The sequence below is a fragment of the Rhinatrema bivittatum genome, chromosome 2 (assembly GCF_901001135.1).
Source record: "Rhinatrema bivittatum chromosome 2, aRhiBiv1.1, whole genome shotgun sequence".
Taxonomy (NCBI): domain Eukaryota; kingdom Metazoa; phylum Chordata; class Amphibia; order Gymnophiona; family Rhinatrematidae; genus Rhinatrema; species Rhinatrema bivittatum.
In genome coordinates this window covers 719,502,443-719,530,049 of record NC_042616.1, presented here as the reverse complement: position 1 = coordinate 719,530,049, position 27,607 = coordinate 719,502,443, and the positions used below count along the sequence as shown (strand labels likewise).

The 27,607-nt window shown below is 45.4% G+C and overlaps 1 protein-coding gene across 3 annotated transcripts in view; it reads left to right on the top strand.

Annotated features, from left to right (window-relative positions):
• RGS22 (regulator of G protein signaling 22) overlaps positions 1-27,607 on the top strand; it is a 915,000-nt gene that overhangs the window by 711,800 nt on the left and 175,593 nt on the right. For all 3 annotated transcript variants that reach the window (XM_029591789.1, XM_029591788.1, XM_029591791.1), the window contains one exon: positions 24,201-24,377. In XM_029591789.1, coding sequence (XP_029447649.1) covers positions 24,201-24,377 — 177 coding nt within the window. The remainder of the gene's footprint in view (positions 1-24,200; positions 24,378-27,607) is intronic.

The following is a 27,607-nucleotide window of genomic DNA, read 5'->3' as shown; positions in this document are numbered from 1 at the left end:
TTCCCCGCAGATTGTCTTAGAACCTCTGAGGTTGGCCGCATACGAAGAACCTATGCAATTGGGTAATATCCGACTCTCGCTTGATGAGAAACTGAGGCGAAAAGCATACAACCTTTGTCTCTACTGTGCTTCATTAGACCATTTTGTCAGTTGGTGTCCTTAGAGACCAGAAATTTCTGTATAAAAAAGCCTCATTGGGAAGGTATCCTTCCACCCTCCTGCTTTTACTCCACAGCTAATAATACTAGTGAATCTCTCCTTCGGAAAACACACAGTTCAGATTAAAGCCTTAGTAGACACTGTAGCTGGAGGCAACTTTATCCAGGAGTCACTTCTACATCAAGATGATTTCCCTACTACCAATTTAACTACCCCTTGTGTCATTCCATCTGTCTGGGAAGAATCTCTACCTGGTCGTATGACCACAGTTTCCTTGCCCATTACAGTACAGATTGGATCTCACCAACAGGCACTTTGGTTCTATGTATTACCTAAAACATCCAGCTCTCTTATACTTGGACTACCCTGGCTGAGTCTCCATCAATTGTCCATGTCTGGAACACCTTACAGATTAATGAATGGGGTCCATCTTGTCAGGAGCATTCTACTGTTCGGAATATCTTACCTGAATTACCAGAGTTGCCACTTCAATGTACATCCTGCTCTCATGTGAATTCTGAACCATGTGATTTTCCTGATAAAAGCTCTTCATCCGTCAATCAAGACCAACCTTGGCCTCCAGCCAGGTCATCATTCTTGTCTTTAGCCACAACCATAGCTGCAATCCTGCCTTCATCCAAAGCCAGATCCTCAGCTGTGAATGGTTCTTCAGTTCAGTTTCAAAATAAAAAAATCTTTGGATCTGGTGTCTGGACCTCCGAGCCCCCAGTTGGTAAAGAAGTACCTTCATCTCTTCAGAAGCTGAAGAGAAGAGACTTGAGGAAGGGGCTTAGAGAAGGGGGTACTGTTAGAATCCAACTGCCTTCCCAGAATCCTCAGCTTCTGTTGCTTACTGTGCGGCAGGAAACCATCAGTGGGCGCCCTGACACTTACGTGACTAAGACCCAGTGGAGGAACACACAGCCGAACGTATGCAACGGCACACACAGTTCTGCATACATTGGAGGGAGAGCTGGGCGTTCATCCCAATGATAATATCACATGCTCCAGACTACTTAGCTTGCCTGAAATTGTACTTTTTGCCTAAGCAAGAGTATTTTTTTTAGCCTGTTCCTTGCCTTGCTTGCAGTGTGCCTGGTTTTGGATTCTGTCTCCTTGCTATCTGCCTTATCCTCAGATTGTTTGGGATTCTGCCTGCCTTGACCCTGGACTGGTTACTGGATTCTCCTAGCTTACTGTCTGCATTGACCTGTGACTGGTTACTGCATTCTCCTTGTTCACTGTGTGCCTTGACCCTGGATTGTGTTGGATCTTGCTTGCCTTCCATCTGCCTGACCCTGGACCTTTGCTAGGATTCTGCTGCTGTGTTCTTCAGTTCAGCTTGGTTCTGTTCTTCAGTTATATTCTGGTTCAGCTGTGCATTGTGCAAACCATCAGCCTTGTTACAAGTCATCAACCTTGTCCTTGCTAGTTCTATGCTTCAGCTTGTCTTTATAAAGCCTTCAGCTATGCATCCTGCCTTCATTCAGACTCGTGGACTCTGGTCCATCTCAGGATGCTCTCAACTGCAGTTGGTGCAGGCCTTGGGCCTTGCCTTGAGGATGTGCTGCGGCACAGGGGTTCACACATTCACTGTTCCTGTTCTTCAGTCCGAAAGGGCTTTCAGAATGGCTGGAGGGCTACCCCCTGGACTCCACCCCATTGGGGCTGGGGTTCCTGACACAGAAATGAGTTACCAACCACCACTACCCTCCACCTCTTAGGTGCAGTGGTTATGTCTGCAGCTTTGGGGTTTGCATTTCTTGGTATCTCCTCCTCTACTTACCAGTTCTCAAATTCAAGGGAAATCAAAGCTGTGGTGTAGAGTCTAATTGCTGTAGTAATCTGGGTCCAGCTTTCATCTCATGGTCCAATTTCACCTTTGCTTGAGTTCTCTATTTTAGATGCCTTGATAAGAATTTTGTTACTCTAGTCCTTATTCTCCCAGATGCTTTTCAGTTTTGCTACCTTCTCTCTAAGTTCTGCCACCTGTTTCCTGACAAAGTTGATATGCAGACATCTTGCACATTGAACCGGTTCCTCATTGTCGATCAGGACATCTTTCTGGATAGCAGTAGAAGTGGTAACAGCAGCATCAGCTCTGGTGAAACAATGTTTCCTGGTCATCCTTCAGTTGTTGGTCATTCCAAAAACAAAAGATCCTCAGGAACTACACAATTCTCCCTGTCTCCTTCAGAGTCCTGTTCAAAACCGACTTCTTTGTGTTAGAGATGTATTTATTTATTTAACACTTTTCTATACCAACATTCATGAATAAATTCATATCAAATCGGTTTACCTGGAACATGGGGTATAACTTAATAAACCATTTAACAAGAGGCAAAGTTACATTTAACAAGGAGGCAGAACTTGGGAGGGGGGGGGGGGGGGGTAAGGTAGCCAGAAAGAAAGGACAGCATAACTATATAAAGAACAAAAACATAAACATAACGCCTAGTCTAGGCGGGGCGCCTAGTCAGGTAAGCGGAGTCCGGTCTGGTAGAATATTGATGGTATTGACTTGGAGGAAAAGCCAGGTCTTAAGTTTTTTTTCGAAAGGTTAGAGGGCAGGGTTCCTGCCTGAGGTCTGTAGGCATGTTATTCCAAATGGACGGACCCGCTGTAGAGAATGCTCGTTCTTTGGTAGTTGATAGACGCGTGGATTTCATTGGGGGGACTTGCAGGGTACCTTTATACGCTTCTCTGATGGGTCTTGAGGATGAGTATAGTTTGAGTGGGATCTGAAGGTCTAGTTGTTGCGGATTGTGAATGGTTTTGTGAATTGTGGTAAGGGACTTGTGCAAAATTCTGTATTTTATTGGCAGCCAATGTAGGTTCCGAAGTATGGGAGTGATGTGTGCTCCCCGGTTGGTGTTGGTTAGGATTCTAGCTGCTGCATTCTGGAGCATCTATAGTGGTTTGGTGGAGGAGATGGGGAGCCCTAGGAGGAGAGTGTTGCAGTAGTCTGTTTTGGAGAAGAGCATGGTTTGGAGGACAGTCCTAAAATCCTGGAAATGGAGGAGGGGTTTGAGCCTTTTCATAACTTGTAGTTTATAAAAACAATCCTTAGTTGTGTTGTTGATGGATTTCTTTAGATTCAGATGTTTATCGAGGATTACTCCTAGGACTCTTACTTGCGTGATCTGGGTGTTGGGAGGTGTCAGATAGGTTAGGACCGTGTGGTCGGAGGAGATGAGAAGGAGTTCTGTCTTGGCCACATTGAGAACCAGGTTCAGACTGGTAAGGAGGCGGTTAATAGATTGGAGGCAGTTTTCCCAGTAGGTGAGTGTTTTAGGGAGGGATTCTGTTATGGGGATCAGGATCTGTACGTCATCTGCGTAGAGGTATTAATTTTAGGTTTGTGAGCAACTGATAGAGGGGCAGGAGGTATATATTCAAGAGGGTTGGTGACAGAGAGGAGCCTTGGGGTACGTCTAAAGTTGATTTGATGTCTGGAGATTCTTTATTAATTTTTACTTTGAAGCTTCTGTTGCTGAGGAAGGAATTGAACCATCTGTGGGCCGATCCTGATAATCCGATATCTGAAAGGTGATATAGTAGGATGGCGTGGTTCACAGTGTCAAAGGCGGCAGAGATGTCTAGAAGGACTAGGAGGAAAGAGAGCCCTTTGTCTAGGCCCATGAGGATGTGGTCTGAGAGGGAAATAAGGAGGGTTTCTGTGCTGAATGATTTACGGAAGCCGTATTGGGATGGGTAGAGGATTTTGTGTTCCTCCAGGTAATCTGAGAGCTGTGTATTTACCAATTTCTCCGTGATTTTAGCAAGAAAAGGGAGGTTAGAGATGGGGCGGAAATTGGAGGGTTCTCTTGTGTCCAGGTTGGGTTTCTTCAGAAGGGGTTTGAGGGAAACAGTTTTTAGCCTGTCAGGGTAGATTCCTTGGGAAAGGGAGCAGTTTATGATGTTGGCCAAAGGTCTAGAGATAGAGTTCGGGATGAGAAGCAGATGTTTTGTTGGAATGTGGTCTGACGGGTGGCTGGATGGTTTCAACCTCTTGAGTATGGACTCGATCTCCAGGGGGGTTCGAAGGAGTCGAGGTTGGCTCCAGAGTGCAGTGGGGTGTTGGAGTTTAGGAAGGAGGGGGTTGAGTTGGTGGGGAGGCATGCTAGTATGTCTGCAGTTTTTTTCTGAAAGAAGAGTGCTAGTTCATTTGCTTTGGATTGAGCCTGATCGTCAGGTATAGCAGGGGTAGAGGATTTTGTGAGTTGGGCAACATAGGAGAACAGGGCCTTGGCATCAAATTGTAGATAGTGAATTCTGCTGGCATAGAAGTTTCTTTTTGTCCGTAAGATGGAGTTCTAGTAGAGATGGAGGGTGCGTTTATAGTCTGACAATGTCATGGTGTTGGGGGCCTTACGCCATTTACCTTCCTTGTGTCTGAGGTCTTGCTTCATCTGCTTAAGTTCTGGGGAGAACCAGGGTTGTTTCCTTTTTTGAGTCGAGTTGATTATTTTTACCGCTTTGGGGCATAATTTATTTGCTATTGACTCTGTGATATTGTGCCAAGATAGAAGGGCTGTGTTGGGGTTGGTGGTATCCAGGCTGGGGAGTTCTTTGGATAGGTATTCACTGAGCGTGTCTGATGCACATGGTTTCCTGAAGTAGATGGTAGAGTAGGGCTGAGGGAGCTTAGGGTTTCCTTGAGTCGTGAGGGTGGCTGATATCATTGAATGGTCGGACCAGGGAACGGGGGTGCAGTCTGGCACATTATTGTATGATATGCTGGAGTTTATGAAGATGAGGTTGAGTGTGTGTCCTGCTTTATGGGTAGGTTTATCGATGATTTGTTCAAAGCCCATTGCCTCGAGTGTGGTGAGGAAGGCTTCACAGTTGGGGGTGGGTGGAGAGGTGTCGACATGGAGGTTGAAGTCCCCCAGAATTATAGCTGGCGAGTCCGTATTGATGTGTTTGGCTATAGCTTCTATGAGGGGGGAGGCATCGGAGTCTAGCAGTCCTGGTGGAGCATATACTAGTAGAATTTGAAGATGCTTAGACTTGAAAAGACCTAGTTCGAGTTATGTGGAGGTCTTGACTGGTTGTGGATTGAGTTTGAATTCTTTTTTGGAGGCTAGGAGAAGACCTTCTCCCCTTTTTTTTGTCTGGGAATTGAGAAAATGTGATAAAGGTGTATCGGTAATTGATTTATCAGGGCTAAGTCGGAGCTTTTGAGCCAGGTTTCCGTAATGGCACAGATGTCTGGCTTTGAAAAAATCTTCATGTACTTGCTTTTACCTATCTCATTAACCTTATTTATATTCATCATCCTAATATTTGCTCTTTTTATTCCAGTCCTTTCTATTTCAACACATAACTACTAGTGTTACTGGTAGATCATGTAACATCTCTTTGCCTCAGTAACATCCCATCTTTCTTCTAATTTCATCTCAAAACTCCTTCTCCCTTACCTTTGAGAGACAATTCTTATGTTGATTTTGATTTATTTTACTGTACTATATTTTGTATGTAACATTTGGGAACTTTTTCTATAAAAGATGCTATACAAAATGAAAGTGTAAATGTATTATATATTTGTTATGAATTCTCCTGTAGTGGTGCTATGGGAGGCTCCTTACCGCTTCCTGGAGGCTGCTCTGAAGCCGCGGTCTTGCCTACGAACTATCCAGGATTTGCTCCAGGGCCTGGGAGGCCTCAATGTTCTTGGGGCCTGCCTGAGGCTTGCCTGTGACTGCATGGACTTCCTGGTTTGGGCCACGCCCTTCTCCCTAGGGGCCGGCCCGCAGCACTTCTCCTTAGTTATAGGGCCAGCTAGGTGTGGCTCATCCAAACTCCTCCCTGGGAGTTGCCTGTCTGTAGCCCAATAAAAGGACTTCAACTTCCAGTCAGCCTTGCCTTGCATCGGAGTTACTTCACTCTGGAGGATCCTGCCTGCCAGAGCTCCAAGTCCTTGATCTTCTTCGTGGAGCTCCTCTTCTTGTTTGCTTCGTACCATGTCTTCGTGTAACATCTTCATTGCCTGAGGTCCCTGTCCAGGTGTCTTGGTGTCTCATTTCCTGACATCTCAGCCTTCTTGGTGTTCTAGCCCTCCTTGGTGTTTGTGCTTGCTCTGGAGCCTTCTGTTCTGCCGGCCGTGGATCTCCGGGTGACGCAGCTTCATCATGGGAGATGCCGGCAGTGGACTGGTGTCCTGCGCTCCTGAGCCATCTTGTCCTGCCAGCCTTTATGGAGCTCTGGATGACATATGGCTCTGTTGTCAAAGTTCTGCGTCGGCTGGATTCTTCCCTGCACTTGTCCCACTCTCCGCGTGGTCCGTGACCAGCCTCCTCGGGCTGTGTAGGGCACACAGTGAGACAGGGTGGTCCGAGACCAGCCCATTGGGTTCGCCCGTGAAGGTGGGCTGAGTAGGGTGCCCTGAGAGACAGTGCCAATGTCTATTTCCCCAGCTTCTCGTCTCGTCTGGATTGCAAGTTCCTTGTCTCTGATGCAGTTGCATCAGCCTTGGTGTCATGTCTTCAACAGCCTTGGTGTCATGTCTTTGCTTCATCCCTCGACTGTGATGCCGTCGTGTCAAGGCCTCCGTCTGCCCTCATCCTCAGGCCGACCTGCTGCTCCATGCCGATCCAAGCGGCAGGTCCGAAAGGGCTCGGAACAGTCGGAGGACTGTTCCCCTTCCAACATCATCATGTTGTTGGCGCAGGGAGCTTGCAGGCCCAGCAGAGGGTAAGACCATGTCTCTGCCATCCTGGAACACGTCGCCAACCCTCAATTCGGTTCTGGATCCATCTGGGGTCGGGCTGAGGCCCAAAGGCACACTAAATCACCCCTTCATGTAACAGAATGCAAGTCCTTTCGAGGCCCTTCACAACAATATTCCTATGAAAAATCTTGCAACTGGACACTAATATCTACAATCTATGGGTGCTTTCCTAGGAAAGCACTAAAATGAATAAATCACAGTAGTCTTGTCTGGACACAATAAAAAAAATGGTCTACCATCTTCATGTCTGCATGATTTTTTATGTGAATATTTTGAGTAAAGTGATAAAAGGGTCTAATTTAAAAGCAGATTTGATTTCTTACTAGATTTTCCAATTTCATGTTGAACCTGAAAATGCATAAATGTAATATACATACATAGGGGTAGATTTTAAAAGAAGCGCGATCAGCCTACTTTTGCTTGCGCATCAGACTCAAGCAAAAGTACGCTGGATTTTAGTAGATACGCGCGGAGCCGCGCGTATCCACTAAAATCCTGGATCGGCGCGCGCAAGGCTATCGATTTTGTATAGCCTGCGCGCGCCGAGCCGCGCTGCCTCCCCCCGTTCCCTCCAAGGCCGCTCCGAAATCGGAGCAGCCTCGGAGGGAACTTTCCTTTGCCCTCCCCTCACCTTACCCTCCCTTCCCCTACCTAACCCACCCACCCGGCCCTGTCTACACCCCCCCCCTTACCTTTGTCGGGGGATTTACGCCTCCCGGAGGGAGACGTAAATCCCCGCGCGCCAGCGGGCCTGCTGCGCGCCGGGCCGCGCCCTGGGGGCGGGTACGGAGGGCGCGGCCACGCCCCCGGGCCGTAGCCACGCCCCGTACCCGCCCCCAAAACGCTGCCGACACGCCCCCGCAACGCCGCGCGCTCCGGCCCCGCCCCCCGACACGCCCCCCTCCGAGAACCCCGGGACGTACGCGAGTCCCGGGGCTCTGCGCGCGCCGGGAGGCCTATGTAAAATAGGCTTCCCGGCGCGCAGGGCCCTGCTCGCGTAAATCCGCCCGGTTTTGGGCGGATTTACGCGAGCAGGGCTCTGAAAATCCGCCCCATAATATTTACAATTGTGATCATTGTAGTGTTTTTCATTAAAGACATCAACAAGATGGACTGAAGCCTAGTGTTGGTCAGATGTTAATTCATTGGGTTCTCTCCAATGTTTACAAACTTCTCTGATCTGAACTCAGTCTATTGCCTATAATTATTTTAAATCATCTGTGCTTTTATCATATCTTCTGGCAACAAATTCCACAGTTTAGTTATGCACTGAGAAAAAATATATTTTCTCTGATTTTTTTTTAAGTGCTACCTATTAGCTTCATGTAGTGTACCCTAATCCTAGTAATATTTGAAAGAGTAAATAACCATTCCCTGTTTACCCATTCCACTCCACTCAAGATTTATATCCCTCTATCATATCTTCTCTCATCTCTCTGTTCTCCAGTCTGAAAATCTCTAACCTGTTTAGCTTTTCCTCATAGAAGAGCTGTTCCATCCCCTTTATCATTTTGGTTGCCCTTCTCTGTACTCTTTCTAGTTCCACTACATCTTTTTTGAGATGGGGTAACCAGGATTGCACACAATTCTCAAAAGTGTAGTCATACCATGGATCAATAGAGAGGCATTTAAATATCCTCTGTTTTATTTGTCATTCATTTCCTAATAATACCTAACATTCTGTTTGCTTTTTGTAATGACCTTGATGGGAATGTGGACCCTTGGCCTATGTTGGGATTGATGTGACCTGGGAGGCAGGCCTGCCACAGGTTCCCAATGACAGGAGGCGAGGATGATGAAGACAGGGGCTGGCTGGAGCTTCACCAGTACCAATCCCGTTCCTCACAGGTTGAGCCGTTGGGTGCCAAGACCGGCTGGACTTAGTGGACCCTGGGATGACAGAAGGCAGTAGGAGATGAGGATCACCGGTCCAAGGTCGGAAGGCCAGAAGAAGGTCCGATGCCAGTCTGAGGAGAGGAAGGTCCGATGTCAGTCTGAGGTCAAGAGCCAGCGGAAAGTCCGATGCCAGTCCGAGGTCAAGAGCCAGAGGGAGGTCCAAATGGAGGGAGATGACCAGGAAGGAGCAGGCAAGCAGGATCCGAGACAGGAAGGCAGGAGCGGGAGCGGAATACAGGAACAGGAAACAGGAAACAGGTAGCTGGAACGAAGACCGAAGCAAGGATGCTACGAGAGACAGACCTGTAGCCAAGTCGTCTGAGGAGTATCTGGCTACAGGTATAAATACTGCTGGGGTCTGACGTCATCCGGGAGGGCTGGTGGCAATTTCCTGCCGCGGGCCCTTTAAGAGTACCCCGGAGGTGCACCCACGTGCCTATGGGGGAAGCCGGGGGGCAGGCTGTGCCGGCAGCATCCTGCGCGTGGGGAGGCCTCGGGACGGCCCTGGCAGCGTGGGGGTCCCGCTGCCTGTATCGGCCAGGGCCGGGAGATGTGAGCCATGCTGGGGGAGCATTGGAACCCAGAGAGCAGGCAGGGCGCCGAGACAGCTGCAGCCGGTGAGTCTAACAGTACCCCTCCTTCTAAGCCCCCTCCTGGGGGTTTGGACTTGGGGTGAGAGGCGTGAAATTGCTGTAAGAGACTCTTATCCAGGATGTTGGCGGCTGGCTCCCAGGAATTCTGCTCCGGCCCAAAACCCTCCCAGATGAGAAGATACTCCCATCTTCGGCCCCTCTTCCTAACGGTATGTTGCGTCGTCCACCGATGCTATCGACTGAGGCTCCGAAAGTTTCTTGGAGGGCCAAGACAACACCAATGGCTTCAGAAGTGGAATATGGAAGGAGTTGTGAATTTTCAAGATGGTAACTGGAGTTGATAAGTCACTGGACCTAATTGACTGAGCTCCGGAAAGGGGCCGATGTAGCGGGGAGCCAGTCACATAGACGGGAGCTTCAGGCGAATGAAGCGTGTACTGAGCCAGACTTCCTCACCAGGTCGGAGTTGAGGAGCGTTTACATTCCACTTGGCTAAGCGACCAGCCTCTTGTATCAGGTGTTGAGTGCGTTCCCACAGGCGCTGCATCTCCTGCGTTGTTAACTGCACAGCAGGAGAAGGAACTGTCAGGGGTAACAGTAGCGGAGGAAATGGTTGCCTCCCATAGACTATTTGGAAAGGAGATGATTTCGTGCTGGCTGAGACATGGGAGTTGAGAGCGAGCTCGGCCCAGGGTAATAGTGTGGCCCAATCAGTCTGCTGAAGGTTGACGTAAGCACAGAGAAACTGTTTCAGGGTATGGTTCGTTCTCGCCGATTGGCCATTTGTTTGAGGATGGTAGGCAGTGGTAAAGTCCAGTGAGATATCAAATATGTTGCACAGGGCTCTCCAAAATTTGGCAGTAAATTGGGTACCCCGGTCAGAGACTAGATGCTTGGGAAGCCCGTGGAGCCAAAAGATGTTTTGGATGAATAGTTGTGCAAGTTGCGGAGCGGATGGTAGGCTTGGGAGTGGAACAAAGTGTTCCACTTTGGAAAAAAGATCGACTACTATCCAAATGGTAGTCTTGCCTTCTGATGTGGCAGATCCATGGTAAAATCTGTAGAAAGATACGTCCAGGGTTCTTTGGGAGCCAGTAGAGGCTGCAGCAGGACCCACAGGTGGCCGGGTGGCGTCTTCTGCTGGGCGCATATGTGGCAGGCAGCCACGTAATTCTGAACATCCTTTTGCAAGGTAGGCCACCAATAAAATCACTAGATGGAGGCTAAGTTGCGGCACCCTCACAATGGAATTTGATTCCTTTTGATTTAAGATCTTTAGACGATCTTAAGAAATTTAAAACATCTTATAAAGTTTTTCTTCTCACCCGTGCTTTTGAGTTGTAAGCAATGAAGTTAATGTCATCTAATTGATTAAGAATTTTTTCTAGTATATTTGAGATGTACTGTGATGAAGTTATTGTCATCTGACTTCATATACAAATGTGACAATGTTTTGTCTGTTGACTTGATGTTAATGTTCTTTTTTATTTAATTTATGTTAATTAAAATTTTTGTGGAGTTCTGTCTTTGCTAAACTTTTATTGTAATGCTGTGTGTGTAATTATGTACATCGCTTAGGCCAATTGTGTTAAGCGATTAATAAATCTTTTAAAAACAAAAAACAAAAACAAAGATGCGGGCTCGCCCCTAATACCCCGAGGTTCGGTCGTCATGGGCCCATCGAAGGTCTTTCTCATGAAGTCTGTGGGGTACAATGGTCTTCCCAGTAGGTACCGCAGTGGTAGCAAGGAGCTGAACCTGAGCCGGGTCGATAATATGACTCAGTGGTTCGGGAGTGTCGTCCGGAATGAAGGAGCAGGTGAGGCCAGGTGAGGCCTCACCAAGACCTGTACAAGGGGATAATCACTTCCCTTTTCTTACTCGATATTCCTCTCTCTATGCAGCCCAGCATTCTTCTGGCTTTAGCTATCGCCTTGTCACATTGTTTCCCCGACTTCAGATCATTAGATACTATCACCCGAAAGTCTCTCTCCTGCTCCGTGCACATCAGCTTTTCTCCCCCCATCGAATACAGTTCATTCGGATTTCCACTCCCATATGCATGACTCTGCACTTCTTGGCATTGAATCTCAGCTGCCATATCTTCGACCACTCTTCAAGCTTCCTTAAATCCCGTCTCATTCTCTCCACTCCTTCCGGTATGTCCACTCTGTTGCAGATCTTAGTGTCATCCGCAAAAAGACAAACCTTACCTTCTATCCCGTCCGCAATGTCACTCACAAAGATATTGAACAGGACCGGTCCCAACACCAATCCTTGCGGTACACCGCTTACAACCGCTCTCTCTTCAGAGAGAGTTCCATTTACCATCACACATTGTCTTCTGTCCGTCAACCAGTTTGCAATCCAGGCCACCACCTCGGCACTCACTCCTAAGCTTCTCATTTTATTCACCAGTCTCCTATGCGGGACCGTATCAAAAGCTTTGCTGAAATCCAAGTAGATGACATCGAGTGCTCTTCCTCTATCCAATTCTTTGGTTACCCAGTCAAAAAAGTCAATCAGATTTGTCTGACAGGATCTTCCCTTGGTGAATCCATGCTGCCTCTGGTCCAGCAATTCTCCCGACTGTAAATAGTTCACTATTCTCTCTTTCAACAGTGACTCCATTACTTTTCCCACCACCGAAGTGAGGCTAACTGGTCTGTAGTTACTAGCCTCTTCTCTGTTCCCACTCTTGTGAAGCGGGACCACCACCGCTCTTCTCCAATCACTCGGCACCACTCCCGTTTCTAGGGATCTATTGAACAGGTCACATAGCGGACCCAATGTGACAAGGCGATAGCAAAAGCCAGAAGAATGCTGGGCTGCATAGAGAGAGGGATATCGAGTAAGAAAAGGGAAGTGATTACCTCTTGTACAGGTCCTTGGTGTGTTCAGTTCTGGAGACCGTATCTCCAAAGAGACAGAGACAAGATGGAGGCGGGTCCAGAGAAGGGCGACCAAAAGGTGAATGATCTTCCTCGAATGACTTATGAGGAGAGATTGAAGAATCTAAATATGTACACCCTGGAGGAAAGAAGATGCAGAGGTGACATAATACAGACTTTCAGATACTTGAAAAGTTTTAATGATCCAAAGATGACAAACCTTTTCCGTCAGAAAAAAATCAGCAGAACCAGGGGTCACGATTTGAAGCTCCAGGGAGGAAGACTCAGAACCAATGTCAGGAAGTATTTCTTCACGGAGAGGGTGGTGGTTGCCTGGAATGCCCTTCCGGAGGAAGTGGTGAGGACCAGATCTGTGAAGGACTTCAAAGGGGCGTGGGATAAACACTGTGGATCCATAAAGTCTAGAGGATGTTAATGAAGAGTGGGTGGCTCGCGGGAATGACGGCTACTACCTGGAGATAATACCCTTATTCAATAAACATACACACGGTTATTGCGACTCCAACATTGCTCTAAGGTTCAACGCTTGTGATTTAACTACTCTGAATAATTTAGTATCATCTGCAAATTTGATTACCTCACTCGTCATATTCCTTTCCAGATCATTTATAAATATATTGAAAATTACCAGTCCAAATACAGATCCTTGAGGCACTCCACTGTTTACACTTTTCCACTGAGAAAATTGACCATTTCATCCTATTCTTTATTTTCTGTCTTTTTACTAGTTTGTTATCTATGAAAGGACATCGCCTCCTATCCCGTAACGTTTTAGTTTTCTTAGAAGCCTCTCATGAGGAACTTTGTCAAATGCCATCTTAAAATCCAAATACCCTACATCTACCGGTTCACCTTTATCCACATGTTTATTAACCATTTCAAAAAAAGCAGATTTGTGAGGCAAGACTTCCCATGGGTAAATCTATTTATTTATTTATTTATTATTTTTATATACCGACATTCATCTCAATTGAGATATCACACCGGTTTACATTCAGGTACTGTAAGTATTTCTCTATCCCCAGAGGGCTTACAATCTAAGTTTTTGTACCTGAGGCAATGTAGGGTAAAGTGACTTGCCCAAGGTCACAAGGAGTGCCAGCGGGACTCGAACCCTGGTCTCCTGGTTCATAGATGTTGACTGTGTTCCATTAAACCATGTCTTTCTATATGCTCTGTGATTTTGATCTTTAGAATAGTTTCCACTATTTTTCCCGGCACTGAACTCAGGCTTTCTGGTCTGTAGTTTCCCAGATCGCCCCTGGAGCCCATTTTAAATATTGGGGTTATATTGGCTACCCTCCAGTCCTCAGGTACAATGGATAATGTTAATGATAGTTTACAAATTTTAACTAATAGATCTGAAATTTCATTTTTTAGTTCCTTCAATACCCTAGGATGTATATCATCTGGTCCAGGTGATTTGCTACTCTTTAGTTTGTCAATCTGGCCTACTACATCTTCCAGGTTCACACTGATTTGGTTCACTTCATCTGACTCATCACCCTTGGAAACCATCTCTGGAACCGGTATTTCCTCAACATCCTCATTAGTAAACAGAGAAGGAAAGAATTAATTTAGTCTTTCTGCAATGGCCTTATCTTCCCTAAGAAGCCCTTTAACCCCTTGGTCATCTAACGGTCCAATCAACTCCCTCACAGGTTTCTTCCTTTGGATATATTTTTTAAAGTTTTTATTATGAGTTTTTGCCTCTATAGCCAACTTAATTTCAAGTTCTTAGATTTTTTTAATTTAGATTTTTATATTCTGCTTTTCGGCATTTCTTAGCCTGCCTTATCAATGTTTTACACTTAATTTGACAATGCTTATACGTTTTCCTATTTTCTTCAGATGGATCCTTTTTCAAATTTTTGAATTTTTAACCATGCCGGTAATCATTTTTCCTTCCTTCCACCTTTCTTAATGCATGGAATACATCTGGACTGCTCTTCTAAGATTGTATTTTTAAACAATGTCCACGCCTGTTGTATACTTTTAGCTTTTGCAGCTGTACCTTTCAGTTTTTTTCTAACTATTTTCCTCATTTTATCAAAGTTTCGCTTTTGAAAATTAAATGTTAGAGCTGTAGACTTACATATTGTCTCCCTTCCAGTCATTAGTTCAAATTTGATCATGTTATGATCACTATTGCCAAGTGGCCCCACCACCATTACCTCTCTCATCAAATCCTGCATTCCACTAAGAATTAAATCTAAAATAGCTCCCTCTCTCGTTGGTTCCTGAACCAATTGTTCTGTGAAGCAGTCGTCTATTCCATCCAGGAACATTATATTTATTTATTTATTTATTTAGGTTTTTTTATATACCGGTCTTCTTGCATTGGATGCAAATCAAATCGGTTTACATTGAACAATTAAACTTGCTTGAAAGCATTACATGTAACAGAGAACATATAACATAAAAACCTGTAGGAACAATAATAAAATATGGAGTTTGAAGTATTCATCTTAAACAGATGGCTTGCAGAAAACCAATGAGGAATTAAAAAGATAAAAAAATTAAATAACATATGGATGTATCGAAAGAAATAGGGCTTTTTTTTTCCATTATTACTGCACTGCCAAATTAGTTAGTTTCCCTGATTTCTCTTAGCATTTCATCATCTGTCTGACCATTTTGGCCAGGTGGATGGTAGTATACTCCTATCACTATACTTTTACCCAGCACACATGGGATTTCTATCCATATAGATTCTACTGAACAGTTATGGCCTGATTTTTAAACCCTCCCGCGTAAAAAAAATGGGAGTTATGTGCGCGGCCGGGCCTTGCACACGCTGCGCACATTTTAGAAGAGGCCCAGCCATGCGCTTAACCCCCATTACGCGCACAAGAGCCAGGCTTCTATCAAGGAGCGGTCCCAGGAGTGGGGAGGAGCAGTCCCAGGGCAGGATAGGGCAGGGTCCTGAAGTAACCCGATAGAAAACAGGTTAAAAAAAAGGGATTTAGAGGGTGGGGTGGAGAGGAGAAGGGGAAGGGAGGTTAGGGTAGGGGGTAGGGAGGGAACTGGGGAAGCCCTGCTCTCGTCACTGCGCGAATTTGCATATGTTTACTCCCCTTGTGCACGCTGCCCGCACATGCGCGTGTAGATTATAAAATCCGGCGTGTATGTGCATGTAGCCCACATATTTTATAAAGTGCACAGCATTATATACATGTTATAAAATCGGTGTGTCCATGTGCGCACACCGTGTAGCGCGCACACATGGACGCAGACTTTTTAAAATCTACCCTTTCAGTCTCTTGTATGATCTTTATCCTGTTGGACTTTATACCCACCCAGACATAAAGTTCCATGCCCCCACCAAGTTGATCCTCCCTATCATTGCAATATAATTTGTACCCTGATATAGCACTGTCCCATTGGTTATCCTCCTTCCATCAGGTCTCTGAGATGCCAGTTATATCTATTTCATCATTTACTGCTCATCACTAACTCTTCCATCTTACTTTTTAGACTTCTGGTATTGGCATACAGACATTTCAAAGTGCATTTTTTGATTGTATTAACAAACTGCTTTTCAGTTGATAGGGATTATTTGGAATTCTTTAGCTCAGGTGATTCTTGACTGATAGGCACATGGACTACATTTGCTTTTATTGGAACCTCTCTGTTGGGATGCCATAACTCTCCTGTTTCATTAGTATTCTTCAAAGATACATTCCTCCGAACCATGCACTGTTGAGTGACACCTGGCTTCCCCCCTTGCTATAATGTAAAAGCTGCTCTACCTTAAAATAATCTAACAGATTTATTTATTTATTTATTTATTTATAAGGAAGACTTCCCTTTTTTAAATCCATGTTGGTTCTGCCCCATTAGTCTGTGTCTAACCAGATTGCCAATAATTTTATTCTTCAGAATAGCTTCTACCATTTTGCCTAGTACCAACATCAGGATCACCAGTTTATACATTCCCCCCACACCTTTGTTGGCAGATTTATGCCTGTTGAAAGCAGGCGTAAATCTGCGTGCGCCAGTGGGCTGCTGGCGCGCCATCACCCAACCCGGGGGCTGGTCCGGAGGCCTCGACCACGCCCCTGGGCCGGCGTCACGCCCCCAACATGCCTCCCGCCCCGCCCCGAAATTAGTGCCGGCCCCGGGACTTACGCGCGTCCCAGGACTTGCGCGTGCTGCCGAGCCTATGCAAAATAGGCTTGGCACGCGCAGGGGGGGGTTTGTGGTAGGTTTTAGAGGGGTACGTGCGTACCCCTCTGAAAATCGACCCCATTGTGTGGTGCAGTAAACTTTTCACATCCTGTGATAATTCTTATTTGAGAGAGAGAGGCCTGCATAGTAGTCAAGTTTTTATATCTCTATAGATGAGGCATCTAATAAGCTTGAGGTGGGGTGTTGGTGGTGGTTTAGGGTTTAGGAGCCAGTTTGCCATGCAGAATGAGATGTACGAACAGCACAGTACACCGCAGTGAAGATTTGACATCATTTGGAGTGAGGAAAGTCACTATAATAGAAATGTCATCTTTGTGAGACTTTCCTCACTCCAAATGATGTAAAATCTTCACTGAGGTGTACTGTGCTGTTCGTACGTCTCACTCTGCATGGCAAGCTGACCCCTAAATCCTAAACTACCACCATCACCTCACCTTGAGCTATTAGATGCCCCTACTATAGGCATATAAATAGTTGCACACTGAAAAGACCTCCCCAGAGTCTCACACTCTCGCTGTCAATAGCCAGGTGTATATATGACATTAAACACACAAGTTATTTGCATGCACTGCCTCCATAACATGCAAATTTTTTCTCATGCATATTCATTGTGGATATTTTATTTATTTTATTTTATTTATTTGAGTTTTTCTATACCGGCATTCACGGAGATTCGTATCATGTCGGTTTGCATAAAACAGGGGTGATCAATACATTATAAACGTGTATAAATATAACATGAGTATACATTTTATATATTTACAAATTATAACAAGTTATAACAGTGCGCAGAAAAAATCAGTTACAATAAAACAAGGATGGTTCTAACTGGGAAAAGAAGAAGAATAAGACGATAGAAATTTAACAAGAATAAGAACGTGTAGTGTTTGGTATGTCCGTATCAGTTTAGTGGGAGATAGACCGTCTTTCTGTATTTGGTGAGATCATCAGTCAGAGTCCGGAAAGGCTTTCTTGAACAGCCATGTCTTAAGTCTCTTTCTGAAGGTTGGAAGACATGGTTCCTGTCGTAATTCTAAGGGGATTGAGTTCCATAGTGGGGGGCCTGCTGTAGAGAAGGCCCTGTCTCTCAGGGTTATGTGTTGGGTGGTATTGGCGTGTGGTACCTGTAGAAGTTCTCTGTACACTTCTCTAGTGGGTCTGTTGGAGGAGTGTTTTTTAAGTGCTATTTGTAGATGGAGTGGAGCTAGTCCATGGATATTTTTGAAGATTGTGGTTAGGGATTTATGGATTATCCTGAAGTGGATTGGCAGCCAGTGAAGGTCTTTAAGGACCGGCGTGATGTGATCTCTTCTTTTCTTGTTAGTTAGGATTCTTGCTGCCGTGTTTTGAATCATTTGGAGAGGTTTGGTATGGGATGATGGGAGGCCTAGTAGTATAGCGTTGCAATAATCTATTTTCGCAAAGATTATTGCTTGGAGCACTGTTCTATAATCATGGAAATGAAATAGGGGTTTTATTCTTTTTAATGTGTGTAGTTTGTGGAAGCAGTCTTTAGTTGTTTGCTTAATAAATGCTTTTAGGTTTAGTCTGTTGTCTATGGATACTCCTAGATCTCTTACTTTTGATATTTGTAAGTTGGCTGGCGGGTTCGTAGTGATTTTGCAGTTATCCGGTGAGATTAGCAGGAATTCACTTTTTGATTGGTTTAGAATTAGGTTTAAGCTGGATAGGAGGTCATTAATTTCTTTGAAACAGTTTTCCCACAGTTTTAGAGTTTTATTAATGGATTCTTGGAGGGGGATCACAATCTGGACGTCGTCGGCATAAATAAAGTGTTTTAGATTCAATTTGTTTAGAAGTTGGCAAAGTGGGAGAAGGTATAGATTGAAGAGTGTAGGTGAGAGAGAGGAGCCCTGAGGAACTCCTTGTGATGATGGGTATCTATGGGATTCTTTGTTCAGGATTTTGACTTTGAAACCTCTGTTTTCTAGAAAAGTCTTAAACCAAGTCAGCGCTGATCCTGCAATACCGATGTTAGCCAGTTGGTTTAGTAATATGGCGTGGTTTACAGTGTCAAAAGCTGCAGATAGATCTAATAAAATCAAAAGGAAGGCCTGTCCTTTGTCAAGGCCCAAAGTCAGGTAGTCCGTCAGTGATATGAGTAGTGATTCGGTATTTGAGGCTTTTCTGAAACCGAATTGAGTAGGGAATAGAATTTTGTGTTCTTCTATGTAATCCGATAGTTGCGTATTTGCTAGTTTCTCCATCACCTTGGCAATGAAAGGAAGATTGGAAATTGGACGGTAACTATTAGGATCTTTGGGGTCCAAGTTTGGTTTCTTGAGAAGCGGTTTGATTGAAGCTAGTTTAAGGTCATCGGGGTAGTGACCCTGGGAGAATGAGCAATTTATGATGTCTGCAAGAGTTTTGTTTATGGTGTCCGGGATTAGAAGTAGTAGTTTAGATGGGATTTGGTCGAAGGGATGGGAAGAGGGTTTCATTTTCTTCAGAAGTGTTTGGATCTCTGCGGATGTGGTGAGTTCAAAAGATTGGAGGGTTATTTCCTTGTTGTGGAGTACGTATGTGCTGGCTGTTGTGCTTGTACTGGGCTTAAGTTGTGTTAGAAGGTTCGTGATTTTATTACTAAAAAAGAGTGCTAGCTCATCCGCTCTTGATTGAGCTAGGTTAGATGGTATGTCCGGTGTATTTGCCTGAGTTAAATTGGAGACGAGAGTGAAAAGCGCTTTGGGGTCGTAGATGATGTCATGAATCTTGTGTGCGTAATAGTCTCTTTTAGTTTTTAAGGTGGAACTCTTGTATGAGTGGAGGGCGAGTTTGTAGATAGAGAGTGTAGCAGCGGAAGGGGCTTTACGCCATTTACTTTCTTTCTGACGTAAATTAAGTTTAAGGGTTTTTAGTTCGTTTGTAAACCAAGGCTGTCTTTTTGTCGCACCTTGTTTGACTTTTTTTGTTATCAGTGGACATAGTTTGTTTGCCACTGTTTCCGTTATGGTTGACCAGGAATTTATCGCTGAATTGGGTGTCGTATAGTCTATGCGTAAGAGATCTGTGATTAGATGATTGCTGAGTTCGTCAGATGAGCATACTTTTCTGTAGATAAATGAGTGTTGAGGTGGTTGTTTGTTGCTCGTTTGGGTCATCGACAAGGTTGTGGAGATTAGTGAATGGTCCGACCAGGGAACTGGTTTACATGTGTGGTGTGCTGAATTTGTTATACCTGAGTTCAGAAAGATAAGGTCCAGTGTGTGACCTGCCTTGTGTGTAGGTTCATTGATTATTTGTCTGAATCCCATTGCGGACATAGCGGTAAGGAATGTTTCGCAGCTGGTTGAGAGTGTGGGGTTGTCTACGTGTAAGTTAAAGTCTCCTAGGATTATCGTTGGGGAGTCTGGTTTGAGATAAGATGCTATAATTTCTAGGATAGGCGAAGCGTCTGCTTCTAGGAGGCCTGGAGGGGCGTATACTAGAAGGATTTGGAGAGTGTCTGATGTGAACAGGCCTGTTTCTAGTTTTGAGTCCGATTTAATTGGGTGGTGTGTGAGTCTAAAATCTTTTTTAGCTGCTAGGAGAATGCCCCCACCCCTTTTCTTCTGTCGGGGAATGGAGAAAAAGTCGTATGTTTCAGTTGGTAGCTGGTTAATCAAAGCTATATCTGTAGATTTAAGCCATGTTTCTGTTATAGCACAGAGGTCTGGATTTGAATCTAGGAGAAGGTCATTTAAGATCAGTGATTTCTTGGAAAGTGATTGTGCATTAAATAGCATCAGTGAGAAAAGAGCACATCCTAGAAGTTGGGTGATTGGGGTAATCATGATAGGTATAAGGGATTTGTAGGAGCGTTGATTGTAGAGTATTGTTGATGATTTATCTGTGAGTAGCGTTCGATGATGGAGAATCGGTATTGGGAGACCGTGGCAGATTGTTTGCATTATTCGAAGTGTTGGTGGTGTTTGTAAGTAGACGTTGGGTTGTCTGAGTTGTGGCGTCTGGAAGTTGTTGTCTGAGTTGTTGTCTGAGTTGTGGTGTCTGGAAGTTGTTGTCTGAGTTGTTGTCTGAGTTGTGGCGTCTGGAAGTTGTTGTCTGAGTTGTTGTCTGAGTTGTGGCGTCTGGAAGTTGTTGTCTGAGTTGTTGTCTGAGTTGTGGCGTCTGGGGGTTGTTGTCTGGAGGTTGTTGTTTGAGTTGATGTCTGAGTTGAGGGGTCTGGACGTTTCGTTTGGTTAGTTTAGTTGTCTATTTGTGCTGTGCTGGTCATGTATATGATTAATGTTTGGTGTGGCTGTACTGTGTGTGCCAATTTGAGGTTGAACGTTGAAACTCGCTGGTGGGAGCTAGAGGACGGGCTGGAGTACTTTTGCTTAGCGCTGTGGAGGTCTACTCCGCTCTTAGGGGCCGCACGAAGGGGCGCACAAAGGGGCAGGCCCCTTTGTCGCGCTCCTTCGTGCGCGCGACGCCTAGCTGCCGTTCGTCGATTTAAGCCAAAGGGGCTGTCCCCCGATTGGCTGTGCGGCTGAGCTGGCGATTGGTTCCGGCGACGGAGGAGGCGGAGAGGAGGCGTGGTTTTTATCGGGACAGCCTCGTGGTCGGCGCTGGGTCTGCCGTGGGTAAGCTGAGAATTTTTAAAGGCCTTACCCCGGCAGGTCTCGGCGCCGAATGCGCAGGCCCTCAGCGATCCCCGGAGCTCCTTCTGCAACGAAAAGGATTTTTTCAGCCTGCCGCTCGTCGATTTAAGCCAAAGGGGCTGTCCCCCGATTGGCTGTGCGGCTGAGCTGGCGATTGGTTCCGGCGACGGAGGAGGCGGAGAGGAGGCGCGGTTTTTATCGGGACAGCCTCGTGGTCGGCGCTGGGTCTGCCGTGGGTAAGCTGAGAATTTTTAAAGGCCTTACCCCGGCAGGTCTCGGCGCCGAATGCGCAGGCCCTCAGCGATCCCCGGAGCTCCTTCTGCAACGAAAGGATTTTTTCAGCCTGCCGCTCGTCGATTTAAGCCAAAGGGGCTGTCCCCCGATTGGCTGTGCGGCTGAGCTGGCGATTGGTTCCGGCGACGGAGGAGGCGGAGAGGAGGATATCTTGAAAACCCTCTCTTATAGCTAAATAACGTATTTTTCTTAGGCAAAAAAACCCAGAAAAGTGTGCCACAATCTCTCTTTAGATTCTTATCTTAAGGTTTCATGAGTCCATTTAAATTTCTGCATTCCTAAGGGCTGAGTCACACGCAAAGAATAGCACAATAGATTCATGACCAAATAGAAAACCAGACTGGTGCGAGTGAAGGCGAGACCGCAAGAAGGAAGAAAAAGAAAGAGAAACAAGGTTTTTCTTTTCAGATAGAACCAGACCACACAAAACTGTTGTGGGCACTGACGCTTGGACTGAGGTAGAATTGGCGCAACCTGAAGGGTGGAGCCTGCAAGTCACCACTGTCAGCTGATGGACTCGGATGAGGCAGAGGTCCAGCTGGAGCTTCATCTATGCCAACCCTTGTTCCCCTCAGGTTGAGCCTTTGGGTGCAGAGACCGGCAGGTCTTAGTTGGGGGCCTCTGCTGATGGTCAGATGATCCATTGGAGAGGCTAGGATGAAGAAGAGTAATCAGAGTCAGGCTCAGGTCACAAGCAGGCGCAAGCAGGAATGTCCAGAAGATAAGCAGAGGTAGGAGGCAGGCAACAAACAAGAATGTCTAGGAGGTGACTAGAGGTCCAAGGCAGGTGGCAAGCAGGAATGTCCAAGAAGCAAACAGAGGTCAAAACTGTGAATCCATCTGAGGGAAGGCAGGGCAGAGAGGCTGGGCAGAAATATGAGGAGCTAAAAGGAAGCAAGGCACACTGAAAAACTGAAGACAGAAGACCAACCACTGGAACTGACTAACAAGATGAGGACCACAATAACTGAAGAACCAAGGCACTGGAAATGAAGCAGGTATGGAAATGAAGCAGGTATGAAGATCAGGAAGTGAAGACCAGAACACAGGCAGGAAATGCTGAGGCAACTCATACTTCAAGGCTGTAGGAGACCTGTTGCTGAGGCAAAAAAAGTCAGGTTCTGGAAGCCTTTTATAGGCCTTAGCTGGATGATGTCATTGGCCCGCGCCACAGGACTTTCCCACCGCAAGCCCTTTAAATTCATCAGCATTGGCCATGCATGCCTAAGGAGAGGCGTGTAGGCAGGCCAACGGCAGCATCTAGCCACCAGGGAAGCCAGTAGTGTTTTACCATGAAAAGGAGAAGGACCTGGAGTGGAGGAACGCAGCATCTTGCTGCAAGCTTGTCTTTCCTGGCCAGGGCCTGGACTGAGAGGTGAGGGCGGTGGTTCATGGGGTTAGCCCGCGAACCGTTCAACGCAACAAAAACAAAGCATTACTTCCCATCTTCTCCCCCTGGAACAAATCCCTTCCAGCCAGAGCAAATTACAAATAACTTTCATAACTTCCAGCCAGAGCAAATTACAAATAACTTTCATTCAGTCAGAAAGAGAATTCTGATCAACACAAAACAATTACAGTTAATCAACTTACACATCGGTAGTTTCAAGAGAAAGAAAGAGCTCAGGTGGCAGGAAAAATTAACATGGAATTTCAAAGATAAGAAACACAGTGGAAAAGGAAAGATGATTTAGGAGAAAATCTGTAATAGCTCGTAACATTACTAACAACACTGAAATGTTGGAAAAACAGCATGTTGTGTCAAATATTTTACCACACCCACACAGGTTCACTCTGTGTGGGTGTGGTAAAACATAAAGACACAAAGGACCAGTATCCCAAGCAGCTCTCCTGGTGAGATCTGCCACTTCAAGACACAAAGCCAATATCCCCAGCGAAATCCGCCATTTTAAGACACAAAATGGTATCCTGCAGACTCTCCAACTGACAGTGTCTGCGAGTTAAGAAAACACACTCTGAATCAGCACACAATAGGTACCGGGATAAGTAGGGTTTATTAAGTTATGTTCCAGAAAGCAAGGAAAAGGCAAAATACACTAGAAATTACAAATGCAGTAGTTGCAATGATAATAATGTAGTACAAATGCAATTAGGGCAGCTGAACTGGTGAGGATTCTCTCTTGCTGTCTTCCCTCTGCCATCTCCTCTCCTGCCTCTGTTAGTTATACCCTTTTCGTCTGCGCATCTAAAACTGTGTTTTGAGAAACATATGTTGTTTTCACCAAACATACAGTCTCTCTCTTGCAATTCTGACTCCCTCACCACAGATCCTACACATCTGATGTTTACTTCTTTCATTCTCATATTTGTTACAGCCATGTGATCTGAATCAGTATGAGAATCCTGAGTTCACTAAAGGCCTAGCTTCTGAATACATCTTTATCCATGTTTGTCAGACTTAGGCTAATTCCATTACATCTAGGCTTCTAAGATGATATTGTAAACATGGTGTGATGCTAGACTGCAGAGACAGGAATATGTTTTATGCACACTCTTAGAAAATCTCGCTGCCAAACTATATCTGTAAGACTTGAAATTGGACAGGGAGGTTCTTGGTATGTTGCATGGTGGTATCATCATCATTATCATTTATTTATTACTTTTCTTTGCAGCCAGTAAGTTTAAGATGTGTTACATATCAAAGCAGTGACATAGTACTTTATCACAAGTGTGCAAAATACATGCACAATCCAAGTAGAGTTATTAATTAATACAGCTGAATAAATGTGCAGGTTTATGAGCTACAGACAGTGGAAATAAAGTAAAGCAGTATTATACTAATATTTCTACTTCTTTGCAGAAATTGGAAACTACAGCCTTTGATCCAGCCTTTTCTCAGAGGCAAGATTCAATGATTTCTTTGCTAGATCTGGAAACACCAACAGTAACATCAACAGGAGCACCAAAAAGAGCACCAAAAGGAGCACCAACAGGAGCACCAAAGAGGCCAGCTGAAAGCTTTTTTGAGACCACCTGGGTAAAATAGATTTATGAAAAATTAAAAAAAAAACCGTGAAGTGAAAAGATAAGCATTTATGCTCCCACGATATGTATCTGCCTTGCTTACTATTGTAAAGTGCTAATGTGGCATGCATATACATGTCAACACAATACAGGCTCTGGCAGCCAGACATAGTGGTAGAGTGCTGAGTAACAGTCTCTTTAAATGTGCAGCCAATCATGGGCATGCTAGGCCCATCTGTGGCCAGTAGTGGAAAACTTGCACATGGTTCCATTTATAGTAGCAAGTCCAGTGTGGAATTCTTGTGACTAACCTGAGGATCTCCATTAGCAGGCTTTTGAATGAATATTAGTGCGCTCTAGTGCCGTAATAATTTTGGAGTTGAACTGTCTGCTGATTTTTCATGAGCATCCATTGTTCTATAGCAGTAAGTGATGTTAATGAGTTTAAATTGTTCTCTGCCCACTTTGCTCTGTGCCTCTCTAATATGTAGAGCTCAATTTTGGAAATATTGGCAAATATCAAGGCTGAAGTATTCTATGAAAATATAAAACATATGGGGGCATATTTATTCAAGTTTTACTGCAATACAAAAATTGCACCACTTTTCTGCTAATGTTTTCTCAATGAAAATAATGGGGATGCTTGTTAGTTTTTGTGCTAAAACAAAACTTGAATGAGACCTGTAGTATTTTTATCATTTTTATTTGTGGCTTATTTAAATTACTTCAATAATACTACTACTACTACTGATTCTTATAGTGCTACTGGATGTATGCAGTGGTGATAAGTATTCAGATACAATAAGTTTCCTGCCCCAAACATCTTACAGTCTCACATGCAGATTTTAAAAGCCCTATGTGCATAAACCCCGGGATTTACAAGTGTGGCTGGACCGTGCGCGCGCTGGGCAAATTTTCAAAGGGGCCCAACCACGCGCGTAAACCCTGGTATGCGCACCAGTGCCAGGCTTCTTCAAAGGGGCAGGCCGGGGGGCATGTTCTGGGCAGGGTGGGACGTAGGCCGGCCAGGACAGCGGCCATTAGTTGCTGTCCCGGGGATGTGTGCGCTGGCAGCCGGCTGGCTCACATGAAATTACTTCTGCTCCCAAGGAGCAGAAAATAATAAAACAAAAAAAAAATTAGGGCCAGGTAGGTGAGTTTTAGGGGGTGGGAGGAGAGGGGAAGGGGAAGGAAGGTTAGGCAGAAGGTTAGGGAACTGGGGAAGGCCCGAATGCATCGCGGCACAGAGGTTGCATTAATTCTACTGCCCTTGCATCTGCCGCCCGCACATACATGCATGGGTTATAAAATCCGGTGTGCATGTGCATGCTGCCCACGGATTTTATAACATGCACACGCTGGCGCGCGCATGTTATAAAATCGTCGCGTCCATGTCTACATGCCGGGAAGCGCATGTTTGAAAGTCTACCCCTTAGTGGGTACCTGAAGCGATGGGAAATAAAGTGATAGGAGTTGAATGCTGGTTTCCCTAATTCTCAGCCCATTGCTCTAACCACTAGGCCACTCTTCCTCCCCTGTAGCGGTTTTTAACACAAGGAAATCAAAATGCTAGCAACATTTAGGGATATTGGCTTCTTCATTTTTAACTATCATGCCTTGCTATAAAAAAGGAAAGTACAGTTGAACTGATCTGTAAATAAGATATAAATGTAAATCACATTGTGATACTATTTGAATGTATTAGACCTACAGTTCATCTCAATCCAATATGATATACAAGTAACATCTATGGAAATTAAAGATGCAGTTCAACATAACTAAAAAATCTTGACCATGTTAAATTTTGCTCTTCAACAAATGAAGAACATTATTACTATACAAACTTTGGACAGAAATAGTTGTTAGAAGTTTATTTAAAAAATCACATAAAACAATGTTATCTATCATGCTCCAGGCTACTGGGGAGAAAAGGCTAGAGTGGCAGAGTCAGGTAACCGAAGAGGTATGGTTACAAGAAAGAGTATTAACAATTATTTAACAATATATGATGATTTGACAAATTTACAATATGTACAATATGTACAAAATAAAGTTTGTAGGGCAATTACTCTCCCCAGTTTAGCTTCCTTATGTTATATGTATTCTCACAGGACAAGCAGGATGGTATTCCTCACATATGGGTGACATCACAGGATGGAGCCCAATCACGGAACACTTTTGTTAAAGTTTCTAGAACTTTGACTGGCACCTACTGGGCATGCCCAGCATGGCACTAAACCTGCAGCCAGCAGGGGACCCCCTTCAGTTTTCTTTTTTCCGCGCAGCAGTAGCCACGCGGGTTAAGGAGCTCCACATAGATTCCTGAAAAGAATTTTCCTCACGGAATTACTAAAAACTCTCATACCCCACAGGGGTCCCTCCTTCGAATTTTTGTCTCCACGGTACTCCGGTAAGTTTTTTACCCATTTTCAGTCGATTCCCATCGAGTTTGGCCCTCGCAGCCTACTGGCCGTCGACCGTATCACGGCTCAATCTTTTCAAAGGCCATGGCGTCGGGGTTCCGTCGGTGCCTGGACTGCTCGCACCATGTCCATAACAGACCCTCATAAAGTCTGTGTAATGTGTCTTGGGTGAGAGCATGATGTCTTGACCTGCACCAAATGTGCCTTAATGACACCAAAAGGTCGCAAGGCCAGAATGGAGAAAATGGAAGTTCTCTTCCATTCTCAAACCCCAACGCCATCGATTGCATAGACGTCGTCTGAACCGGCACCGTCCACTTGGTGCCAGTATCGGCCACAGGCCGGTGACCGCCCAGTGTCAACGACTTCTCGGCCTTCGACTACCTCTACCCCCCTCTCAGGACCGAGGGGAATTGTAGAGACAAACATCGGCATTGACACCGGACGTCTCAGACTATTGAGGAAGGAAAATCATCGACCTCGCCATCGTCCGAGCTGCCATCGAAAAAACCCCATCCAGAAAAGGCATCGACCCTTTCTGCGACTGGGTCACTGAGGCAACCCTCACCCGGACGGGTATCGGGAGCCGTGACTCTGCTTTTAACGGTGGTCCCTCCGGCTATGCCTCTGCCTCCTTTCCTTCCGGAGCCGGGGCTGCTTGCTCCAGGCCATCAATAAAGCGATGCACAGACTCCAAGTTCCCCCGGTGCCGATATCAGTGCCAGCCACGGAACCGACCATCGATCCCATTCCGGCAGCATTGACACCGCTGCTCTCGAAGATGGATGCGCTTATAGCCGCTTTTCCACCGATGGATCCT